The sequence below is a fragment of the Coregonus lavaretus genome, assembly GCF_964263955.1.
Source record: "Coregonus lavaretus genome assembly, contig: SUPER_35_unloc_1, whole genome shotgun sequence".
Classification (NCBI taxonomy): Eukaryota; Metazoa; Chordata; class Actinopteri; order Salmoniformes; family Salmonidae; genus Coregonus; species Coregonus lavaretus.
The window spans coordinates 822,790-841,906 of record NW_028167181.1 but is presented as its reverse complement, the minus strand read 5'-3'; the positions used below and the strand labels follow the sequence as shown (position 1 = coordinate 841,906).

At 41.6% G+C, this 19,117-nt stretch overlaps 2 protein-coding genes across 2 annotated transcripts in view; both read right to left on the bottom strand.

Moving 5' to 3' along the window:
* Positions 1-6,487, bottom strand: part of hpgd (15-hydroxyprostaglandin dehydrogenase) — a 35,948-nt gene extending 29,461 nt beyond the window's left edge. The window contains exons 1-4 of the mRNA XM_084188494.1: positions 6,322-6,487; positions 5,992-6,115; positions 4,524-4,630; positions 3,381-3,477 (exon numbers count right to left, since the gene is read on the bottom strand). Coding sequence (XP_084044620.1) covers positions 3,381-3,477; positions 4,524-4,630; positions 5,992-6,115; positions 6,322-6,417 — 424 coding nt within the window. The 5' untranslated portion in view covers positions 6,418-6,487. The remainder of the gene's footprint in view (positions 1-3,380; positions 3,478-4,523; positions 4,631-5,991; positions 6,116-6,321) is intronic.
* Positions 6,488-11,697: 5,210 nt separating this feature from the next.
* glra3 (glycine receptor, alpha 3) overlaps positions 11,698-19,117 on the bottom strand; it is a gene marked incomplete at both ends in the record, with an annotated part of 101,006 nt that continues 93,586 nt past the window's right edge. Inside the window, one exon of the mRNA XM_084188450.1 lies at positions 11,698-12,018. Within this exon, the coding sequence (XP_084044576.1) occupies positions 11,698-12,018 (321 nt within the window). The remainder of the gene's footprint in view (positions 12,019-19,117) is intronic.

The window sequence follows — 19,117 nt, the reverse complement described above, 5'->3', positions numbered from 1 at the left end:
TCTCTGCCTCCTTCTTTCCACTCCTCTCCTCTTTTGACCTCACCCTCTCACCATCCCCCCCCACTCACAAGGCAGGCAATACGCTTGACTTCATCTTTACTAGATGTTGCTCTTCTACTAATCTCACTGCAACTCCCCTCCATGTCTCCGAGCACTACTTTGTATCCTTTTCTCTCTCGCTCTCCTCCAACACTACTCACTCTGCCCCTACACAGATGGTAACGCGCCGCCGCAACCTTCGCTCTCTCTCTCCCACTACTCTCTCCTCTTCCATCCTATCATCTCTTCCCTCTGCTCAATCCTTCTCCCTCCAATCTCCTGATTCTGCCTCCTCAACCCTCCTCTCCTCCCTTTCTGCATCCTTTGACTCCCTGTGTCCCCTATCCTCCCGGCCGGCTCGGTCCTCCCCTCCAGCTCTGTGGCTTGATGACTCATTGCGAGCTCACAGAACAGAGCTCCGGGCAGCTGAGCGGAAATGGAAGAAAACTAAACTCCCTGCCGACCTGGCATCTTTTCACTCCCTCCTCTCTACATTTTCTTCATCTGTTTCTGCTGCTAAGGCCACTTTCTACCACTCTAAATTCCAAGCATCTGCCTCTAACCCTAGGAAGCTCTTTGCCACATTCTCCTCACTGCTGAATCTTGCGACTAGTGACTGCAGGCCGCCCAACAACCTGCCCGCTTGACCCCATCCCCTCCTCTCTTCTCCAGACCATCTCCGGTGACCTTCTCCCCTACCTCACCTCGCTGATCAACTCATCCTTGACCGCTGGCCATGTCCCTTCCGTCTTCAAGAGAGCGAGAGTTGCACCCCTTCTCAAAAAACCAACACTCGATCCCACTGATGTCAACAACTACAGACCAGTATCCCTTCTTTCTTTTCTTTCCAAAACTATTGAGCGTGCCGTCTTTAGCCAACTCTCTTGCTATCTCTCTCAGAATGACCTTCTTGATCCAAACCAGTCAGGTTTCAGGACTGGTCATTCAACTGAGACTGCTCTTCTCTGTGTCACGGAGGCTCTCCGCACTGCTAAAGCTAACTCTCTCTCCTCTGCTCTTGTCCTTCTAGACCTGTCTGCTGCCTTTGATACAGTGAACCATCAGATCCTTCCTCCACCCTCTCCGAGCTGGGCATCTCCGGCGCGGCTCACTCCTGGATTGCGTCCTACCTGACCGGTCGCTCCTACCAAGTGGCGTGGCGAGAAGCTGTCTCCGCACCACGTGCTCTCACCACTGGTGTCCCCCAGGGCTCAGTTCTAGGCCCTCTCCTTTTCTCCCTATACACCAAGTCACTTGGCTCTGTCATATCCTCACATGGCCTCTCCTATCATTGCTACGCTGACGATACACAACTAATCTTCTCCTTTCCCCCTTCTGATAACCAGGTGGCGAATCGCATCTCTGCATGTCTGGCCGACATATCAGTATGGATGACGGATCACCACCTCAAGCTGAACCCTGGCAAGACGGAGCTGCTCTTCCTCCCGGGGAAGGACTGCCCGTTCCATGATCTCGCCATCACGGTTGACAACTCCGTTGTGTCCTCCTCCCAGAGTGCGAAGAGCCTTGGCGTGACCCTGGACAACACCCTGTCGTTCTCCGCCAACATCAAGGCGGTGACCCGATCCTGCAGGTTCATGCTCTACAACATTCGGAGAGTACGACCCTGCCTTACACAGGAAGCGGCACAGGTCCTAATCCAGGCACTTGTCATCTCCCGTCTGGATTACTGCAACTCGCTGTTGGCTGGGCTCCCTGCCTGTGCCATTAAACCCCTACAACTCATCCAGAATGCCGCAGCCCGTCTGGTGTTCAACCTTCCCAAGTTCTCTCACGTCACCCCCCTCCTCTGCACACTCCACTGGCTTCCAGTTGAAGCTCGCATCCGTTACAAGACCATGGTGCTTGCCTATGGAGAGCAGTGAGGGGAACGGCACCTCCGTACCTTCAGGCTCTGATCAGTCCCTACACCCAGGCGAGGGCATTGCGTTCATCCACCTCTGGCCTGCTGGCTCCCCTTCCTCTGCGGAAGCATAGTTCCCGCTCAGCCCAGTCAAAGCTGTTCGCTGCTCTGGCACCCCAATGGTGGAACAAGCTCCCTCACGACGCCAGGACAGCGGAGTCACTCACCACCTTCCGGAGACATTTGAAACCCCACCTCTTTAAGGAACACCTGGGATAGGATAAAGTAATCCTTCTACCCCCCCCCCCCCCCCCAAAAAAAAAGTATAATTGTAAAGTGGTTATCCCACTGGCTATAGGGTGAATGCACCAATTTGTAGTCGCTCTGGATAAGAGCGTTTGCTAAATGACGTAAATGTGCCCTTGAGCAAGGCACTTAACCCTAATTGCTCCTGTAAGTCGCTCTGGATAAGAGCGTCTGCTAAATGACTAAAATGTAAAATGTAAATGTAAAAGTCCAAACCCCACCCAGCTGGCACTCAAGGTAGACTTGAGCAAATGCCAAAACCATCTGAAAGATTTCGAATAGTATGTGAACCCAGGTGTGCTGCTTATATGAAAACAGAGTTAGTGACACTTGACTGAGTCTCACAGTCAGTGGGCTGTCTGTTGTGGCATTACTGTCTCCATTCCAACAAATCTCTCCCAATCCAACACAGCCCACCACACACCAAATTGAACTTCCCCCACCTCTTCTTGTCAGTTTAATGATTTTGCTGCCGGATCAAGATGTAAGCCATTGAACCACAGACAGACATTGAGACAATTCTTGCACATAGTGGCTGCGCTAGCTGACATGGATTGCACTAATAACATGCTTTCTCAATCTCCACATGCTGCTGTGGAGAAAGATTGAAAAATGAGAAGTAGTTGTTAGTTTGCTGACTGAGGCGAAGAACAGCTTTAACCTACCCCACTAAGCAAATAGTAGACGCACACAGCAATGCTTGTTGTCCACTGTGAAAACAACATCAAACTCTAATCTATTAAGCGGTAATGTTTGCCTTACACCTGACTGTGTTGTGTTATGGTACACTGTGTAACCATACTGTACCATAACACATACCTGGGACTTCCAACAATAACAGTGAATGACGTCAATGTGGTTCTTTATAGCTGATGACCTGTGACCTATTGCATTACATATGGGTTACTCACATCAGCTGAAAGCAACCACATGATCAAAGAGGTAGCTAGTCATTCCCACATCCACATACAACACTGTATCCCTTTTCTTTATGTTTGCAAAGGCTTCAATGTACTGATGTGTAGTGTACAGTACAAAGCAACAGCTTGAGAAGGCATCAATGTACTGATGTGCAGTGTACAGTACAAAGCAACAGCTTGAGAAGGCTTCAATGTATTGGTGTGCAGCATGCAGTACATAAAGTATTGATGCATGTATGGAGCAGCCTTACCTGCCATTGATGAGACATTGATGATAACTCCTCCTTCTTTTCCATACTCTTTGCTCATATGATCCAGGGCCAGGTAAGTTCCCTTGATGACTGATGTCTATGGAGAGAAACAAGAGGGCTTGAGTTTCAATAACCAACACATACAACAGTCACACTTATTTAACTGTTTTGCTCTTATTCAGACAAAATGGAGTGATGATTGTGGTAGAACTCTTTGCTGATGTAATGTAATGTAAACTAGGCTAAACTACGGCATCATGTAATGTAAACTAGGCTAAACTACAGCATCATGTAATGTAAACTAGGCCAAACTACAGCATCGTGTAATGTAAACTAGGCTAAACTACAGCATCATGTAATGTAAACTAGGCTAAACTACAGCATCATGTAATATAATGTAAACTAGGCTAAACTACAGCATCATGTAATATAATGTAAACTAGGCTAAACTACAGCATCATGTAATATAATGTAAACTAGGCTAAACTACAGCATTATGAAATGTAATGTAAACTAGGCTAAACTATATCATGTAATGTAAACTAGGCTAAACTACAGCATCATGTAATATAATGTAAACTAGGCTAAACTACAGCATCATGTAATATAATGTAAACTAGGCTAAACTACAGCATCATGTAATATAATGTAAACTAGGCTAAACTACAGCATTATGAAATGTAATGTAAACTAGGCTAAACTATATCATGTAATGTAAACTAGGCTAAACTACAGCATTTATGCATGATTCTTAATCATGAGTAGGCCAGCAAAATACCTAATCTGTCATGATCTACATTAACAGGTAAAGTAAGGTTTAATCATTGTCATAAGGTTTAATCATTGTCATAAGTTAGAATCCTAGACAAGTCCAGGTCGACAAGACTTTCCTTATCTTTAAGGGATAGCTTGGCCTTTCCTCCAACGTTAGCCTATTTCTGGCCAACAGCAGATTGATTTTGCACAGATAGTCAAGTAACAGATTGTGAAAGTCAATTTTTCCAAAACAAACTATCTCAATGAAAAGACATTCAATGACAAAAATACATTCAATCTTACATTTACTGGTGTTAGTCACACACACACACACACACACACACACACACACACACACACACACACACACACACACACACCTCTTACCAGATTCACTTCAATGGTCTTCTCCCAGTCCTTCTCATTGTTGATGCCAGCATTGTTGACGACAATATCCAATCTTCCAAACCGGTCGACTGTACTTTGAAAAGCATCTGCAATATGAAAGAAGAGTCCAACACTTAGATTGATTAACTATAGATTAACCCCTACAAGAAGAACACTATCAGTCCATACAAGATGGACATTTGTCAAGAACATTGCCTCTTTGTTTATTTACATCTAAACTATAATTTAGATGCTATATCAAAGAAGAACATCTAGCTCTTAGATTAATTATACAGGTTATGTTTACTACAAGAACATTGCATCTTTGTCTATCTAAGTAAACAAGTACATCTAAACAATTATCTAAGCCACAAAAAGTGCAGTAAAACAGGTATTTACCAGCACCTGCCTTTCAGCTGAAAACATTCCACAACAAAACCTTCAATTAAATAAAAAATTAATCACCTTAACCAAGGCAGGAGCAACAAGTCACGTACGTTGCTTTACTTTAACAACAAATGTCTAACAAATGTCCTGTTTTACAAGACTAAATAAACCGTGTCGACGTTTAAGTTTCAGTCATGCATTGACAGTGTTCAGTGTTGGTTGAATGGACTCTTATAAGCGCAGATATTTAGGTAAGGCTACATCCAAGAACATTCCAATGTGTTTTGCCTGGGGCGTTTTTGAAATCATGTCAAAAGTATCTAATTCATTTCCACACAATGAAAGTCTGTTTCAGAGGTGAATGATGTCTTAAAATAGGTAGGCCTAAAGGTGATCGAAAAGGAGAATATTCTGAATTCTAACCCACTGTGCAGCATGAGATAAATTAGATTATTATGCATATAGTTAGTTTTAGGTAGGTTAGGCTAATAACCTCTAAAGAAAAGATAGCAGTACCCTAGTAAAGGTGCAATTACCTTTGCCGAAAGTCAGACTGTTACCATGGTTACCCCATGGACACAAGAGTCTCTTATTTACAAGCCAGAATGTTGAATACAATTATATGTAAACTTGACCGGTTGTCCATGCTGTTGGTCCTTTTGACCGTAGGAAGTGGAGATAAAATGTCCACAGGCAAGTATAATTAAACCAACTTTTCAAAGCGCTGGTAGTGGGTTCAGATGTCTATCACTAGAAGCATACTCACACGATGTAAATACATGCAAGCGATGCATGCATACTTTCCGAGCTCGTGCACGTGTTTACATTGTTTTGTGCATGTGCCAGGTGATAGAAAGCAGTACCAGCGTTTGAAAACTTTCCTGTGGATATTTTTTCTCAAATTCCTACCCACAAAACCACAAACAGCACAGACGACTGGCAGAGTAGCCTAAACTGAAATAAAATTGCATTAAACATTCAGGCTTGTAGAGTTTGTGAGAGGAAATGTTCCAAACGGAATGCCAATAATCTCAGACTATGAACCAGAAGTATCATAGTTTTATTGTCAGGCAACCATTACCTTTAAGTTTCAATCTGTCCGTCACATCACATTGAATGAAAATGCAGTTCCCATCTCCAAACTCTCCATCTAAAATCTTCTTGCATTCCTCTCCGACACTTTGATTCAAGTCAACAAGTGCAACCTGCAGATATAAAAATCAGAACATCTACAAAACTATGTCCAAATATTTTAAACGGTTCTTGTGCAACACCGTTGCAGGGTTGGTTTTGGCTCCATACAAGCACGAGAGGTTGGTACAAGCGCCGCGCGTAAAATGCGTAAAGTAACCAAAACCACAGTGCATTTACGGGCGACAATAGGCTAATAACTTTATATATAAACACCAACCTTTCCTTCATTCTTCAGTAGGCTTTCTGCTACGGCTCTACCGATACCTTGCGCTCCGCCCGTAACTAGAGCCACTTTACCTCGCAGAGTCATCATTGACACTTCATCTGGCTGCGACACGCCGCGCTGCTTTATGTAGGCTCCTAAATCATCTGCTACATTAGTTGTCAGAAAAGGGGCGTGCGGTGTATGTAGCGTTAATAAACACACCGCGGATAATTACGGCGTCTCGTCTTTCACTTATTTCATATTCCAAACCGACCTCCTACTGAGATAGGCCTACAGTAGAAGCTCACTACTGGCATCATAGAATTACATATTGCTCAATTTAATGTGATCTCTGTGACTGGCGACAGCATGAGAGAATATCTACTGCTATACTGTTCATATAGCGCAACCATGCAGTGAAGTCATAAAGCTCACTATTGGTAGGCCTACAGTCTGTTTTAAAAGGCAATAGCTTTATGTTAGATTGGGAATGGATTTCATGACGTTAAGATATAGGCCTATATATAAAATGTGACCATTTGCATCTGCCACGGGGTCTGAAACATCATCAAGGACTTCAACCACCCGGCCTGTTCACCACGCTATCATCCAGAAGGCGAGGTCAGTACAGTCGCATCAAAGCTGGGACCGAGAGACTGAAAAACAGCTTCTATCTCAAGGCCATCAGACTGTTAAATAGCTATCCCTAGCTACCACCCAGGTTACTCAACCCTGCACCTTAGAGGTTGTACATAGTGGTGGAATCACTGGTCACTTTAATAATGTTGACATACTGTTTTACTACTTTCATATGTATACAGTGCATTCAGAAAGTATTCAGACCCCTTGACTTTTACCACATTTTATTACTTTACAACCTTATTCTAAAATTGATTAAATTGTCGTCGCCCCCCCCCCCCCCCACACACACAATACCACATAATGACAAAGCAAAAACAGGATTTTAGAAAGAACTTGGGGATGACGTTACAAGCTTGTCATACCTGTATTTTGGGAGTTTCTCCCGTTCTTCTCTGCAGATCCTCTCATACTCTGTCAGGTTGGATGGGGAGCATCGCTGCACAGCTATTTTCAGGTCTCTCCAGAGATGTTCGATCGGGTTCAAGTCCGGGCTCTGGCTGGGCCACTCAAGGCCATTCAGAGACTTGTCCCGAAGACACTCCTGCGTTGTCTTGGCTGTGTGCTTAGGGTTGTTGTCCTGTTGGAAGGTGAACCTTCACCCCAGTCTGAGGTCCTGAGTGCTCTGGAGAAGGTATTCATCAAGGATCTCTCTGTACTTTGCTCCGTTCATCTGAAAAACATCCCCACAGCATGATGCTGCCACCACCATGCTTCACCGTAGAGATGGTGGCAGGTTTCCTTCAGACATGACACTTGGCATTCAGGCCAAAGAGTTAAATCTTGGTTTCATCAGACCAGAAAATATTGTTTATCATGGTCTGAGAGTCCTTTAGGTGCCTTTTGGCAAACTCCAAGCTGGCTGTCATGTGCCTTTTACTGAGGAGTGGCTTCCGTCTGGCCACTCTACCATAAAGGCCTGATTGGTGAAGTGCTGCAGAGATGGTTGTCCTTCTGGAAGGTTCTCCCATCTACACAGAGGAACTCTGGAGTTCTGTCAGTGACCATCGGGTTCTTGGTCACCTCCCTAACTAAGGCCCTTCTCACCCGATTGCTCAATTTTGCCGGGTGGCCAGCTCTAGGAAGAGTCTTGGTGGTTCCAAACTTCTTCCATTTAAGAATGATGGAAGCCACTGTGTTCTTGGGGACCTTCAATGCTGCAGACATTTTTTGGTACCCTTCCCCAGATCTGTGCCTCGACACAATCCTGTCTCGGAGCTCTACAGACAATTCATTCGACCTCACGGCTTGGTTTTTGCTCTGACATGCACTGTCAACTGTGGGACCTTATTTAGACATGTGTGTGCCTTTCCAAATCATGTCCAATCAATTGAATTTACCACAGGTGGACTCCAATCAAGTTGTAGAAACATCTCAAGGATGATCAATGGGAACAGGATGCACCTGAGCTCAATTTCGAGTCTCATAGCAAAGGGTCTGAATACTTATGTAAATAAGGTATTTTTTATTTTTAATACATTTGCTAAAAATTCAAAACACCTGTTTTCACTGTGTCATTATGGGGTATTGTGTGTAGATTGATGAGGGAAAATAATAATTTAATTAATTTTAGAATAAGGCTGTAACGTAACAAAATGTGGAAAAAGTTAAGGGGTCTGAATACTTTCTGAATGCGCTGTATACTGTATTTTACTGTATTTTGGTCAATGCCACTCTGACATTGCTCGTCCTAATATTTATATATTTCTTAATTCCATTCTTTTACTTTTTAGATTTGTGTGTATTGTTGTGAATTGTTAGATATTACTGCACTGTTGGCGCTAGGAACACAAGCATTTCGCTACACCCGCAATAACATCTGCTAAATATGTGTATGTGAGCAATACAATTGAATTTGATTTGAACTTTATGGCACAGCAGGGTCACAGGTTCTACACCCACTCTGTATGATCCTCTGAATCGTTACAGTAACAAAGACAATGACCAAATCTTCATTTAGAAATGTAACCGTTTTTTTTCTCACAATCTTTTTTTCTCTCCAAAGGACTTTTATTAGATTTATGAAAAGTATTTACAGATGTACATTATAATGGAAGAAAGCACATGTGTTCTTCTCATCCTCCCAGCAGCAAATAAAACACTGACCTACTGGTCGAACACAAGTTCAAAAATAAATACATTGACATTGAATTCGGTTCATGCATCTAACATTTAATAATACTGTCATTTTTGAACAAAATAAAGTATTTAAATACACTTGCAATGAAAATGTACATTAAACATATATATTAATTCATCCTTCACATTGTGTATAACTGTCAAATACTAATATGTAGAAGTGGTATTAAAATCTGAAGAACTATATGAAAGCTTTGTCACTTTATTAAGGAATGTGGGAGTATAGATATGTTTTTACCAAAAGTATATGGCACAGTATTTCTTCATAGATTTAATCAGTGGTCGTTTTTAAACTGTGTAAAATTCTGGAAATGCCTTACCAGATATTTATTCATATCTTTCAAAAAACATCACAACAGTCTTGGAGTACAAGAACCCTTCAACCATCTAGAAAAAGGAGAGGAGATTGATATATTGCACGTTTCATAAATTTAGCCATAAATATATTTATGTTTTTGTCCTCTCCATTGTCAGGTTGTCTCTGTCTCTGAACATGATACGACTGAATCATTGCCCATTTGTCCGATATTCCGATAATTTGTCTGTTCATACAGCTCTGTTGTTGATAATAATTTTAGTATATCAACATACCGTACAAAGTAAACCACCCCTCATTTCTATAATTATTTTAAAATATATATATATATATATATATATATATATTTTTTTTTTTTACTTCATCATAACAATTACAATCTATTCTAAATTCTTTCTTCATTGCTATACATGCACTTTTAGCCCCCAATTTATGGAGAGTGCGAATTCCTTTCATTTAAAAGACTTATATCCCATACATGTAACTATTCAAATATAGGTACTCTGGATACTGAACCTAGATCAGTTATAACTTAATTGTGATGGTGCTCCCCAGGGTTGTGTACTACTACCAACATAGTTTCTGAGTGATATGCTCAGTGACACCAGAGCAATGGTAATTTGTGAGTGTTTGATAGATAGCATGATAAAAGAAAGATTATATTGAAAGGCAAGTTGTAAACCAAGAAGTGAAAGGCCTGATTCAGGCTGTGTATAGTATTATGGCTATATACAGTTAAAGTAACTGCACAGTGCAAATCTCCCTTTTAAAAGTTCATATTCTGTTAACTAATTTCCAAATAATGTTGTTGACTCGTCCTATACTCGTATTTGTGGCCAAAGCATGAATTGGAGAAAAAACACTTCAAAAAACCCACCTCAAACTTGTATCTCAAACAGACCGTTTAAAAAATGCTTGCCATTTCCTCATTGAACATGTCATCTCCCTGAGGAGGATGAGCTGGCTAATCAGCAGTCTAGAGGAGGATGAGCTGGCCAATCAGTGGTCTATTTGCGTTAATATTTTTAATGACCGGTATACACCCACACCATTCTGTTGTTGGGGTGCACCCACACCATTCCAACACAGAAAACCTGCTTTTTTAACATACTTAATTAAAACATTTTGGAAAGAAAACTATTTCACTCATATTGTAAGTAATTATAGGTCATATTTAATAGAAATCTGAAAACACTCAGCAATTACTTTAATGATATCCTCAGCCTTCCAAATTCACAGTGGGGACTCATGGCGACTACATCAGTATCAAATATCTCTTTTTATATTATATTTTCATGTTGTTCGTTCAGTAGGTTACCTCTTTGCTCAAGCCTTTGTTAGCTTGTGTTGAGATTCTAGGGAATTTAAGGTTGATGCTTTCACATTTTTGGCCCCCTGTTTGACTTGAGTGTTTCGGCAGTGGTTTGTTTGACCGAGTGAACGGAACAGTGAATAGTGAATCATCATTTTGCGGAGATAAGGAAATGAAGGAAATGAAGGTGAGAAAAAAAATGTCAACACCATAGTTGAGTTTGTGCTGAGTGTGGACATGGGGAGTTGAATCACTCATCAAAGTCACAAAGAGGTTAATTACGTAGCAGTAGGGAACGGGACATTTAACCCACACTAGTGAGCTTGGAAATGTGTCAAAGTGGCAGCTTTTTATATCTGAGAATTATAACAAATATCTGATAATTATAATAAAGATATACTATAATCAAGGTCTGGTGGAAAATCTACAAAGGACTTGAGTGTACTGGAGGTTTTTCCTTGTTTACCAGTGTTGTATGAAACAGTACTTAGAACATTGGCAGTAAAGCTGTAAGACACAAGTGTGGGTACAGTGTTTGGGAGGTCCTGTATGTGTGTGTGTGTGTGTGTGTGTGTGTGTGTATTCGTGACAGATGGTTTGCAGAGGTGAATAAAAGCAATGCTCCTGTTTTGACTGCACATTGTGTGGGGTGGGGAAGTGGGACTCGTCCGATACTCCAAACTGGTCTCCAGTTGCATAGTGAGCAGCGTGTCTGTCCTCTCTTGGTGTTGGTGGGTGATATGGATATCACTCTGCTCTGTACATGTAACTCCTCAGTTCATCCCCTCGAGTGTAAGTCATCTCTTTAATCCTCTTTTAAGAAATCTTGGCAGGACTTTGTTTTGGAACCCCAGGTGGTTGGTGAACTGCCAAATGTTCATGTCAAACAGTTCCCACATTGTAAGGAAGGACCGGGGTCTTCTTTCCCCTTGTGTCATTGTACTGTGCTGTAATGTACCCTACTGTACTGTAGTGTTCTGTACTAGTCCTTGTGCACGTCCTCGGCCCGGAGAATCTTGTACAGGACCCAGTAGAAAATGTTAAAAAACAGGAAGGCCAGGGGGAAACCCGCCCGCGACACCGTGTCGATCTTCTTGGCGCGGTCGATGAACAGCTTTCTCATCTCCTCGTGGCTCTTGACGGCCGGGTCCTTCTTGGGCTGCTGGGCGGTCTGCGGCCCTGCGGCGCCCGGGGTGGTGGCGGCGTTGTTGGTGGCCTTGGGGATGGTGCCGTCCTTGACCGCCGTGCTGCCACCGCCGGCCGTGGCGGTGAAGCTGAGGCGGCTCTCCCTCACGTCGTCGTCCTACGAACAGGAAAGGCAGGCGTTAGATAGATAGGGGTCAGAGGTCAAGGATGAATGATCTCACCAAATGGGAACGGACGCTCCCCCGATGGATGGCCTTGAGGTGCTCCAGAAAGGGACACAGTTTAATATGCTGTTACTGAAATGTCCTCCCTCTCCCTCCATCCATCTTGCTCTCCCTCTTCCTCTCCCTCTTCCTCTCTTAACCATGGGGGATCGGTTGCCATAGCAGCAGCAGCAATATGACAGGCTGACTAGGTCTCCCAGCCAAGTACACTTCAGTGACCCTCCTGCTAACACTCCAAATAAACTTGACTTCAACTAAACTTGACTTCAACTTAACTTGACTTCAGCCTTTGACTTCATGTTGAGTCAATGCCTATTCTCCCTAACTCAGTAAATCTATCAAAGTGCAACATGAACATGGAGTGATTTGTGCAACATGAGACCTTGTTTAAAACCTCTAGTCTATTGTTTTTATAACCCATAATGCCTCTGGTGTTATCCTAGGACACACTCCTTTCTCCCTCTCTTTTAAATCTACTCATTCCTGTACCCTTTACCCTTTCAAGTTGTCACCACTCAAGAGTCCCCCTGGCCTTTTCCTTCAAATGTCAAAACTAGGGTCGAAAAAAGGGATCAGAACGGGAAATTCTCTTTAAAAAGCAATTGACATATGAATGAAGGGGTATTACATTTGGTATACGCACAAACAAAGCCCTGCATGTGAGAGTTTTGTTTGACATGCCCAATATGGAAATTATTTAAATGGAATGAAAACAGAATCAATACGAGGTGAAACTTGAGCAATAATTTTTCCATGAGCGAATTCACAATGAACAACAAATTATATGTTGACATGAGAGGGAGGAATAGGAAATCAGGAAATGTTTTGATATTTTCCTTGTTTCCAGGCTGAAATGCAATTTCTACAGAAATGGATAGGGAAATAAAAGCAAACAGCAACACCAACTGAAAGGAACAAGGAACAGAGAGTGAAAACCGGGAGTGAAAACAGGGAGTGAAAACAGGGAGTGTGTGTGTGTGACAAGATGACAACAGGCCATTATGACGTTAAATAAATAATGAAGAATAATGAAATGCCATTGGTGTAATGAAGAAAGTCACAGAGTCAATGAGTCACTACACCAGCATTATGAGTCACATTATGCTTAAAGGGATACTTCGGGAATTCGGCAATGAAGCCCTTTATCTTGACTTCCTTCATACTGGACGCAGAGATATAAAAATGGTATCCACAAGTTTGTCTGACTCCTGGGAATATTGAATTGCCAAAAAATAGTACTTTTTTACAACACATTCTCTTTGATGAAATACTGTAAAAAAAAAAAAAATATATATATATATATATATATATACAGTTGAAGTCGGAAGTTTACATATATTTAGGTTGGAGTAATTAAAACTCATTTTTCAACCACTCCACAAATTTCTTGTTAACAAACTATAGTTTTGGCAAGTCGGTTAGGACATCTACTTTGTGAATGACACAAGTCATTTTTCCAACAATTGTTTACAGACAGATTATTTCACTTATAATTCACTGTATCACAATTCCAGTGGGTCAGAAGTTTACATACACTAAGTTGACTGTGCCTTCAAACAGCTTGGAAAATTCCAGAAAATGACGTCATGGCTTTAGAAGCTTCTGATAGGCTAATTGACATCATTTGAGTCAATTGTAGGTGTACCTGTGGATGTATTTCAAGGCCTACCTTCAAACTCAATGCCTCTTTGCTTGACATAATGGGAAAATCAAAAGAAATCAGCCAAAAAATTGTAGACCTCAACAAGTCTGGTTCATCCTTGGGAGCAATTTCCAAACGCCTGAAGGTACCACGTTCATCTGTACAAACAATAGTACGCAAGTATAAACACCATGGGACCACGCAGTTGTCATACTGCTCAAGAAGGAGATGCGTTCTGTCTCCTAGAGATGAAAGTACTTTGGTATGAAAAGTGCAAATGAATCCCAGAACAACAGCAAAGGACCTTGTGAAGATGCTGGAAGAAACAAGTACAAAAGTATCTATGTCCACAGTAAAATGAGCTGTTACTGAAATGTCCTCCCTCTCCCTCCATCCATCTTGCTCTCCCTCTTCCTCTCCCTCTTCCTCTCTTAACCATGGGGGATCGGTTGCCATAGCAGCAGCAGCAATATGACAGGCTGACTAGGTCTCCCAGCCAAGTACACTTCAGTGACCCTCCTGCTAACACTCCAAATAAACTTGACTTCAACTAAACTTGACTTCAACTTAACTTGACTTCAGCCTTTGACTTCATGTTGAGTCAATGCCTATTCTCCCTAACTCAATAAATCTATCAAAGTGCAACATGAACATGGAGTGATTTGTGCAACATGAGACCTTGTTTAAAACCTCTAGTCTATTGTTTTTATAACCCATAATGCCTCTGGTGTTATCCTAGGACACACTCCTTTCTCCCTCTCTTTTAAATCTACTCATTCCTGTACCCTTTACCCTTTCAAGTTGTCACCACTCAAGAGTCCCCCTGGCCTTTTCCTTCAAATGTCAAAACTAGGGTCGAAAAAAGGGATCAGAACGGGAAATTCTCTTTAAAAAGCAATTGACATATGAATGAAGGGGTATTACATTTGGTATACGCACAAACAAAGCCCTGCATGTGAGAGTTTTGTTTGACATGCCAATATGGAAATTATTTAAATGGAATGAAAACAGAATCAATACGAGGTGAAACTTGAGCAATAATTTTTCCATGAGCGAATTCACAATGAACAACAAATTATATGTTGACATGAGAGGGAGGAATAGGAAATCAGGAAATGTTTTGATATTTTCCTTGTTTCCAGGCTGAAATGCAATTTCTACAGAAATGGATAGGGAAATAAAAGCAAACAGCAACACCAACTGAAAGGAACAAGGAACAGAGAGTGAAAACCGGGAGTGAAAACAGGGAGTGAAAACAGGGAGTGTGTGTGTGTGACAAGATGACAACAGGCCATTATGACGTTAAATAAATTATGAAGAATAATGAAATGCCATTGGTGTAATGAAGAAAGTCACAGAGTCAATGAGTCACTACACCAGCATTATGAGTCACATTATGCTTAAAGGGATACTTCGGGAATTCGGCAATGAAGCCCTTTATCTTGACTTCCTTCATACTGGACGCAGAGATATAAAAATGGTATCCACAAGTTTGTCTGACTCCTGGGAATATTGAATTGCCAAAAAATAGTACTTTTTTACAACACATTCTCTTTGATGAAATACTGTAAAAAAAAAAAAAAAAAATATATATATATATATATATATATATATATATATATATATATATATATATATATATATATATATACAGTTGAAGTCGGAAGTTTACATATATTTAGGTTGGAGTAATTAAAACTAATTTTTCAACCACTCCACAAATTTCTTGTTAACAAACTATAGTTTTGGCAAGTCGGTTAGGACATCTACTTTGTGAATGACACAAGTCATTTTTCCAACAATTGTTTACAGACAGATTATTTCACTTATAATTCACTGTATCACAATTCCAGTGGGTCAGAAGTTTACATACACTAAGTTGACTGTGCCTTCAAACAGCTTGGAAAATTCCAGAAAATGACGTCATGGCTTTAGAAGCTTCTGATAGGCTAATTGACATCATTTGAGTCAATTGTAGGTGTACCTGTGGATGTATTTCAAGGCCTACCTTCAAACTCAATGCCTCTTTGCTTGACATAATGGGAAAATCAAAAGAAATCAGCCAAAAAATTGTAGACCTCAACAAGTCTGGTTCATCCTTGGGAGCAATTTCCAAACGCCTGAAGGTACCACGTTCATCTGTACAAACAATAGTACGCAAGTATAAACACCATGGGACCACGCAGTTGTCATACTGCTCAAGAAGGAGATGCGTTCTGTCTCCTAGAGATGAAAGTACTTTGGTATGAAAAGTGCAAATGAATCCCAGAACAACAGCAAAGGACCTTGTGAAGATGCTGGAAGAAACAAGTACAAAAGTATCTATGTCCACAGTAAAATGAGTCCTATATCAACATAACCTGAAAGGCCGCTCAGCAAGGAAGAAGCCACTGCTCCAAAACTGCCATAAAAAAGCCAGACTTACGTTTGCAACTGCACATGGGGACAAAGATTGTACTTTTTGGAGAAATGTCCTTTGGTCTGATTAAACAAAAATAGAACTGTTTGGCCATAATGACCATCGTTATGTTTGGAGGAAAAAGCGGGGGCTTGCAAGCCGAAGAACACCATCCCAACCGTGAAGCACGGGGGTGGCAGCATCATGCTGTGGGGGTGTTTTGCTGCAGGAGGGACTGGTGCACTTCACAAAATAGATGGAATCATGAGGAAGGAAAATTATGTGGATATATTGAAGCAACATCTCAAGACATTAGTCAGGAAGTTAAAGCCTGGTTGCAAATGGGTCTTCCAAATGGACAATGACCCCAAGCATACTTCCAAAGTTGTGGCAAAATGGCTTAAGGACAACAAAGTCAAGGTATTCGAGTGGCCATCACAAAGCCCTGACCTCAATCCTATAGAAAATGTGTGGGCAGAACTGAAAAAGCGTGTGCAAGCAAGGAGGCCTACAAACCTGACTCAGTTACACCAGCTCTGTCAGGAGGAATGGGCCAAAATTCACCCAACTTATTGTGGGAAGCTTGTGGAAGGCTACCTGAAACGTTTGACTCAAGTTAAACAATTTAAAGGCAATACTACCAAATACTAATTGAGTGTATGTAAACTTCTGACCCACTGGGAATGTGATGAAAGACATATTTCACATTCTTAAAATAAAGTGGTGATCCTAACTGACCTAAGACAGGGAATTTCTACTAGGATAAAATGTCAGGAATTGTGAAAAACTGAGTTTAAATGTATTAGGCTAAGGTGTATGTGAACTTCCGACTTCAACTGTATATATTTCTATGATGTCTTCATCTGTTTCTATGCTGTCCCCTAGTTCTCATACTTAGGTGTGAAAATCAATATGAATATGGAGGGTACACCGACACCGACAAACAGCAGGGGAACAGAACACAACTACAAGAAACACAAACACACAAACTTCTGACCAGATGGAGTGTGGGGTTCTTATAGCTGGGTTCTAATGTTCTTTACCCTGTCAGAGGAATTGTAGATGTGGCCCATAGATCCATATATGGGCGTATCGTCGTTTCTCAAACCATTAATACGTCTCAATGACTCAGCCAGCTCTTTGGGATCAATGGAGTGATCCTCACCACCATTCTTTCATCACAGAAGAAGCATGCAAACGGAAAAGATAAGCAAACAAAGTACTAAAATGACGATGAGAATCATGCAATCATGACAAGAACATCAAACAAGAAGGTGAATCACAACGAAAGTTGTGCCATGCTTTAAGAAACTGTGCGAGGTGAAATTGAACATAACATTATTTTTGTGTGAGTGTTGGTATTTGACTTCTAGACAAGTTGGTTACCTCAAGTTAGTTAGAAAATGCTGAGCCCTGCATGTATGAATTGACAATGACCCCTATCAACTTTCTAAACTTCAGAGTGACTTTTTCCTCCTCTTGGTTACAAGCAGTGTTCATTCATCTTTATCTCATCGTGTTCTATCTCTACTTCCCTCCATCTCTTTGATTGTATTGGCCTGAGTATTCTCTTAGACAAATCCACACGGTATAAATCAAATGGACTCTTCCCCCTGGTACAGAGAGAGGCAGTCTTGTTTCTGTATGTCTACATCTTATATTAATGGATGAGGGATAGGAGGGAACACAGACATCAGCTAAATGTTCAGACACTGACCGTTTCTGTCCTTCAGGAAGCTTTGAAGTAAACATGTCTAAGTGAACATTGGAAATGTAATCCTCGGTGTGTGACAGGTTGATGTAGTAACAGTATATGGACACAGGAGGGCAGAGTTGACTCAAAGGTGGATGGTAGAACATCGCACCTGTTGGGGAAGTTGCTTTGTTGTTGTGCCTCAACTTTTTATTTGTGTCAAACAAGGCCATGTTGTTTTGCCTAGTCCGAATACAAAGATTATGCTAACTTTCTAAAGTCTACTTTCATGAGTAAGAATTTGTTCGCAACTGAATTGCCTAGATAAATAGGTTCAATAACCGAAATAACCTAAATAAGCAGGCCTTTTGACCAAAGAGACATGATTTATCTGACCCAGTCTCCATCAATGGCCCAGAGGAGTCCAGGCTAGGGCCCGATTTAGTGACAGACAGTGTATAATTGGACCTTTCCGTCTTAATCTTTTCCGAAGTCCAAAAGGCCAGAAACCCAATTAATCACAGAATCAAGGCCACTAAGCCGCCTCTACATCCGTCAAGTCAGATTTTTGACCGACTAATTCCCAGAGCTGCTCTGTTAACCTCATCTTTCGGTACTTCTCAACATCCTCAGACAATCTTCAGACAACATTTCATGTTACACTGCTTGTTTCATGGACAACTAGTTGTGGTTCGCTACAGTGCTACAAGCTCTTTACATGTGCAACCAAATATAGAACAATCTGTGGTATAAACCCTCAACATCTACACTACGTGTACAAAACATTAAGGACCGCTCTTCCCATGACATAGACTGACCAGGTGAATCTAGGTGAAAGCTATGATCCCTTATTGATGTCACTTGTTAAATCCACTTCAATCTGTGTAGATGAAGGGGAGGAGACAGGTTAAAGAAGGATTTTTAAGCTTTGAGACAACTGAGACATGGATTGTGTATGTGCCATTCAGAGGGTGAATGGGCAAGACAAAAGACAAAAGTGCCTTTGAACGGGGTATGGTAGTAGGTGCCAGGTGCACCGGTTTGTGTCAAGAACTGCAATGCTGCAGGGTTTTTCATACACACACACACGCACCCCCCCCCTCCCCACCCTTTGCCTTATTGACCGCTTTGCACACTCTTGGCATTCTCTCAATCAGCTTCATGAGGAATGCTTTTCCAACAGTCTTGAAGGAGTTCTCACATATGCTGAGCACTTGTTGGCTGCTTTTACTTCACTCTGCGGTCCATCTCATCCCAAACCATCTCAATTGGGTTGAGGTCGGGTGACTGTGCAGGCCA